Source organism: Brassica napus, chromosome C8 (genome assembly GCF_020379485.1).
Source record: "Brassica napus cultivar Da-Ae chromosome C8, Da-Ae, whole genome shotgun sequence".
NCBI classification, from domain to species: domain Eukaryota; kingdom Viridiplantae; phylum Streptophyta; class Magnoliopsida; order Brassicales; family Brassicaceae; genus Brassica; species Brassica napus.
This window is the reverse complement of record NC_063451.1, coordinates 18,270,182-18,277,195: the sequence shown is the minus strand read 5'-3', so window position 1 is coordinate 18,277,195 and position 7,014 is coordinate 18,270,182. Positions and strand designations below refer to the sequence as shown.

At 32.7% G+C, this 7,014-nt stretch overlaps 1 protein-coding gene across 1 annotated transcript; it reads right to left on the bottom strand.

The window, feature by feature from the left end:
* Positions 1-2,588: 2,588 nt before the first annotated feature.
* LOC106413716 (ADP-ribosylation factor-like protein 5) lies at positions 2,589-3,844 on the bottom strand. The gene is made up of 3 exons (XM_013854463.3): positions 3,619-3,844; positions 3,171-3,369; positions 2,589-3,072 (listed from the first exon to the last, which is right to left on the bottom strand). Exons 2-3 carry the CDS (start codon positions 3,360-3,362, stop codon positions 2,713-2,715), a joined length of 552 nt encoding a protein of 183 aa, XP_013709917.2. The 5' UTR covers positions 3,363-3,369; positions 3,619-3,844; the 3' UTR covers positions 2,589-2,712.
* Positions 3,845-7,014: the final 3,170 nt, after the last annotated feature.

Here is a 7,014-nt window from a genome sequence, read left to right as displayed (position 1 = left end):
CAGGTGTATCAACCGTATTTTAGAACACGAACACTGTATGTGGCTAATAGATTTAATCGGAAACTATTTCCTTATTTATTTATTTATTTTTCTTTTCCTGTATTCTATTATTTTTTGTATTTTTCTCATTTTCATTGATTTCTTTCGCGGTTCATATCATTTTGTATTGTTGTGATATTGCAATTTTGATGAATTTTGTTCTTTTATTTCCGGTAATCCTCTTTTAGATCTTGTTTTTCACTTTTAAAGTTATAAGATTCAGATTTTCTTTCAATTCAAATCAAATTGAAGAGATGCGGTGGTCATATCGAGGATAGTGCGGCGGTGACATCAAGGATGGTGCAGCGGTAACATCAAAGAATCAAAAATCTTTTAGATGAAAAGACTTTTCGTAGGGATAAATGTAAGACTACAACAATGGACCAGATTTATGCCAAATCTAGTGATGACAATGGTGGATCTAGCTTCTTTGTCCCTCAATGTCTGGCATAATGGCTTAACTGAGGTGGAATATGCTCTGATAAACTGTAAAACCGGTTTTTGTTTTTTGTTTTACGTCAAAAGACCATTCTATTACTCAAACTTGAAGTAGTTTGGGTAACCAGATCGTAATAGATCAACGAATAAAATGTAACTCCCTATAGAAAGATCTAGCAGTCTTAGCTAAAAAATCTAAAATCTGATTGTGCGCTCGTGGAACATGAATGATGTTGAAATCCGGGAAGCATATCTGCAGCGTCTCTATCCTTTCCAATTCCGTCGCAAAGCTTGGTCAGACATGAGGTTTCTTTATCATTGCTATCAGCTCGTCTGTGGCAAAACCGGTTATTGTTTAAGTTATTTGGATAACCATTTCATATATAATGTAGTATCAGTTATATAATAAATACTATTTACTGACTTTTGAAATTTTTTGGAACCATGTGGGCATAGAGTTCTGGGCAATATGGGCTCGTAAATACTATATTGGCTTGAATCTTACTAATTACGGATTAAATTATCTGGATAAAATGACAAACAATCTAAATGTAATAGTTGTATTATGAGGATTGCTAAAGCCATCAAAATTCACTTGCTTAGATATATGTTTACTCCCCTGTTGGTATCAATAGATAATTTCAGCTAGAATCGATTAGTAATTCAATGAACCAAATTTTCACTTGTTTGTTTATTGTGTACACATTCTATCGATATATGATGTTGTTGTCTTGGAGCGAACTATAATCCGAATAATCGATATATTATCCGGTTATAATACACATTCATTAAAATTGTTGTAGTTATACAATACTAAATGACAAATATAAGCCATGGAAAAGGTGTACACGTAGTTATTGTAATAACATGTACATAACACAAGGTTAATTTTCTAATGTCCAGTTAAGATTCACGCGTACATATTATTTCATTTCTTATAATATTCAATTTGAACCCATGATGTATCATCCGATTATAATATACAATCATAATATTGGTAAGAAAATTATTTCTGGCTATTACTATTATAATTTGGATAATCTATCTACGTACTTAAAATACACATTCATTAATATTACTGTAGCTATTTTTAATAACACAAGACCAAACAAAGATATATTGTGGCTTATTGAAGTACAAACAAATTACATAGTCAACACATCTTAAAGTTAAGATCGTCATTTTCATTCACCATTTGATAGTTAGTTACCTATAATTACCAACATATATATACACATATATATGTATATAGAGCTAAATGGCTCTAAAAGTAAAGCTATTGGTATCGTTTTATCATTTGAAAGCCACAATCTGTTTTTAGTTGCAAAAATTATCGTTTAAAAATGTTATTATTTTAAAATAATATTGTTAAAAGTTTAAATGTTTTGAACGTCAGATATAAAAATCATAATCTATAAGAATAACTACTGCCAAAAGATCATAATCAGAACATCTATTGCTAGGAAAGATTTTACGAGAGACTTGCATTGAATCTGGTATTCCAACAAAAAGGAAATGCATGTATGTTGCATTGTTAGTTACGCTAAAATTGACCCTATCGTCTGCATTATAAGCTCATAAGCTTAATAAAATATTAATCACAATAAGAGGTAGCAAACCAGCAGGGGACCAACAAAAATCTAAAACGATACGAATAACACTGATTCATCTTTTCATGACCTGAATTTTCAGTATCGAATTTTATAATTAAACAAAAAATATGCCCGGAGACGTCAATTGTTTTTTGTATGTATGATCGAATACTAATAACGCGACTGTCACATATCGTTTTCTGGTTGGCATATGTGCAAAATCATCCCAAACGGTTTAAATAATTTGTTTTTAGCTTTAGACGTGACATCCACATGTTTCTCTGCATCCCTTAAAACTAACCAATCAACCTTAATTTTTATCCTAAATTTCACGGCCCAAGATCTGCAGCCCTAAAATGAAACCTAATAAGCTTGTTTCATTGGAGCCAACTCAAGAGGTTTAGACACAAACTGAAATGCCAGCGGTGGATATTGCAATTCCTGAAAGAGAATACAGTAAGATCTTTGTGAAGAGTGAATTGATCAGCAGTTGGTCTCTTGAGTCCAATTCAATCAGAGTAAACCAAATAGATAACTCTCATAATATGATGAGTGGAATAGATACATTGTAGTAAAAACAATAATTATTGAAGTACAGAAAATGGAAAGGTTATATGATTCATTTTCTAACATTTCCTCTTTTTTACTTTGGAGTTTTATCAGTAACTTTCTGAGCAATCCAACCAAGCCCATCATGCAATCCCTCACCAGTAACTGCACAGCTTGCTTGAATGTGCCAATCATGGTTCTTGATACTATGAAGGTTAAGCGCATCCGTGATTTCAGCTGGGCTCATAGCGTCTTTCAGGTCCTGTTTGTTTGCAAACACGAGTATCACCGAGTTCTGAAGATCCTCATGCCCCAGTAATCTGAACAGCTCATCTTTCATGAGAGAGATTCTGGCCCTGTCAGTGCTATCTATAACCACGATTACAGCGTTGGTTCCTCTATAGTACGTTGCCCACGATGTTCTCAGCCTATCTTGCCCACCAAGATCCCACACCTAACAGAGCATCCAATTCACACACATAGAGACAGCGGAAGTTATGTAAGAATCCAAACAATGTCCGAACAAGAACTTCTGAAAGCTTTGGGGGTTACCTCGAAGCGGATGTTCTTGTAAACGAGCTCTTCGACATTACTTCCGACGGTAGGATGAGTAGTGACAACTTCACCCAAGTGAAGCTTATAAAGCGTCGTCGTTTTACCGGCGTTGTCCAAACCGACAACGACAATCTTGTACTCTTTTGCAGGGAACATCATGAACCAAAATCTAGATGCGAAAGCTCCCATTGTCTCTCTGGTTTCATGTAATAACAAAGAAAAAAAGATAACTGAATCTTTCTTTCCCTTTTATTCACGGCAAGAGTTGAGATTGATTTATTTGGAGAAAACACTAAAGATCCAGTTTTGATTTTGACCCAGGTTATGTTTTCATCAATATATTCCTGAATTGGATTTGGGTATTAAGGATCCAAAAAATTTCTCTGCTCTGGGGGATGATGGAAACAGTTGAAATGAAAAGTGGATTGAGAATCGGAGATCATACCTTGGATTCAGCTTGGCGGAGGCAAATCGGAAAAATGAAATTCGAGTCCCCGGGGAAAAGCTCAAACTTTACTTCCGGAGGTTGCTTTCTTATCGATCTATAAAAATAAGTATGCAAGAATGAAAATAGAGCCTGTAAAGTTTCAACCTCCATCGATTCAAGACCAATCTTTTTTTTTGTCCTTCAATTTTTACTAGATTTAAAACAATATTACAGCTTAAAAGACAAAATATTTACAGCTTAAAAGACTCAAACCCCGATCTATTAATATTATTGGAAATTAGACCCTATAGCTATAAAACAAACCATAATTAAATATCTAGCCAAAAAAAAAATACCTCCATTATTTATGTAATTATTTACTATATTGTCCCTTGTCTCCGGTTAATAAAAGAGAAAAATATATTCTTCTTCTTTTTTTTTTATTATCTCCTACCACAACTCTTCTTCCATTCTTACCATCTTACCCTCCGTCACGTTTACAATACGTCATCACAAACTCTACGTTGTGTTTTGTATTTATAGCCACTTAATCATTATTTTTTTTCTATAATCAATATCTTTTTTTCATAATCATTATCTCCTTATTCATACTCACATTTATCATTGTCCCACCAAAGCCTCCACAACCACCTCCAAATCCATAATCTTTGCTACATATGTCATCTCCGCTTCTGAAATCTACAGACCACGACAGTGTTACGGTGGAGGCGCCCTTGTTCGTTCAGTAAGTTCCAAGTAGTACTATGCTATTTGAATAATATGTACTATGCTATTTCGTTTGTTACTATTCTATTTTAATAATGCTTCATATTATGTACTATGTCCATATTTTGATATTTGGGTTATTGTTATATTTCCTTTAGGATTTAGTGATTAGTGTTTTTGGTTTAGTTTATGAAATATTTGGGTTGACTTTGGGGTAAACATTACCTTCTTTCCTGTAATCATAGACATTTCAAAATTTGGAACATTAATATGTACTATGCTATTTCGTTTGTTATTATTCTATTTTAATAATGCTTCGTATTATGTACTATGTCCAAATTTTGATATTTGGGTTAGGGTTTATATTTCCTTTTAGGATTTAGCGATTAGTGTTTTTGGTTTAGTTTATGAAAGGTTTAGGTTGACTTTGGGGTAAACATTACCCTCTTTCCTGTAATCATAGACATTTCAAAATTTGGAACATTAATATGTATTATGTTATTTCGTTTGTTACTACTCTATTTTGATAATGCTTCATATTATGACATACTATGTGCATATTTGATATTTGAGTTATGGTTTATATTTCTTTTAGGGTTTAGTGATTAGTGTTTTAGGCTTAGTTTATAGAAGGTTTAGGTTGACATTGGATAAACATTACTTCGTTCCCTGTAATCATAAACATTTCAAAATTTGAACAATATGCACTATCTTATTTGTTTGTTACTATTCTATTTGTATATTAAAATTTTTGAGTTTATTTTTACATTTAGGCTAAGGTTTATATTTCCTCTTAGGGTTTAGTAATTAGTGTTTTGGGTTTAGTTTATAAAAAATTTGAGTTGACCTTGGGGTAAACAACTTCCACTATTATTAAACCATTTTAAAATTTTATTAATATGAACTATACCATTTAGAATATTCTATTCTATTTAGTATGTTTATCTTCTTCCATAACATTATCTGTTTCTCCAATCATCGCAGTCATAGTAATCTTTATATGAAAGATGACCGATTCTTTTGGATTGATGACCTCTGTTTCATCCGTAATCACTCCAACTGTAGCCACCATCTTTGTAGTCACCGCCACCGCCGGTGCGTTAACCACTACCTCCTCCGCAATAATCATCAACGTCGTTTTCGTATAAACCTAAAAAGAGGAATTGGGATGATTGGAGGATGAGATAATTACTGGCAACTGGTTCAAAAGAAGGACGAAACCGGAAAAATATTGCACAAATGCTATGAAATCTAATAATGTCAAAATCAATACTATATTCTTAATTTGTTGTTGAAATATGGCTAGTTGGCAAATAAGCTCTAATATTATTTGATATAAGTTTAATGCAAAAAAAAACCAGTGTTGTTTTTTGAACCACAGAAAAACACAACACTGTTATGCAAATAAAATCATCTTCAACTCTACTTTATTTTATTTTTAACTCTAAAATAAATTTTGCAAAAAAATGTTCAAATCCTATCTTATTTTTTTCATTCTATAATAAAATGAAAAATAGGTTTACTATGTTAATAAAATAATTTATTTATTTTTGTTTATTACTTTTATATATATATATTTTAATATAGAGTATTAATGAGATAGAACATAACTCTATTTATAGAGGGATCTATTGGAGTTGATCTAAATAAAAAAAAATATTTCCGTAATTGATACCTAAAAATTTAGACAAGTATCGTATTTGTATAATAAATCTTTAAACAAATGTTTACCGCATTTGTTGGGTCTTAGATGACGTATATCGTAATTTTCAGCCCGATATCCCTTTTCTTTTTGAGTATTTGTGGTGCATATACAAACATAGCTACATAATTTGCATGCATGTACTTTTGTTTTTTCTGCTTATGTGCTTTTTTTAATCAGCCTTCTATACCTATTCTTTGAATACTACAACCTAAAACCAATCTCCCTTCTATCCAGTCTCTCTTTTCTCCTCTCTTCTCTCTCCTCTTTCCTTTCTCCTCTCTTATCTCTTTCTACTATGTCGACATATTTCACCTCTCTCATTTTATCTCTTTCTTTAATTTTTTTAAATTTTCTATGTCTCTTAATCTCTCCTCTCTTCCTCACTTCAAATTTATCAAGTTCTCTTCTTTGCTATTGCCGTCACACCGTTGCACCATCTCACCGTCACATCGTCACACCATCACATCATTACATCTGTTCAAGCTTGCTGTCACAGAATTACCTCTCATCTGCTCAAGCTCACCGTCACGCCGTCACCTCACATTTGCAACAGCTCGTCTTCATTTCAATCTGGTAAGGAATGATATAGGATGCTATATAGAAGGAAAAAAAAAGAGGAGAGAGAATAAACAAAAAGATGAGAGAGGATGAAGAGGAAGACGGGAAGAACAGAGGCTTCAGGAGACGACAATGGACGAATGGCCTGTCTGTTTACTATATGGAAAACCATATGTGGACGGATAACTATAGTTGGTCTTTCTGTTTGATATATGATTATAGCCGGATAACTATATTGCGCTGAATGTATTTTTTTCTTTTGAGTGAAGCAATAAACACTACGGGTATGAATGGTGACCAAGGAACGAAGAGGAATTATCCATTCCTTAATGTTCCAGAAAAAAATCACCATTCACGAGGAATAGTTTTTCCTTCTCATTCCCTATCATTCCTTTTTTTGTAGAGAAATAAAGAACAAAATTGTT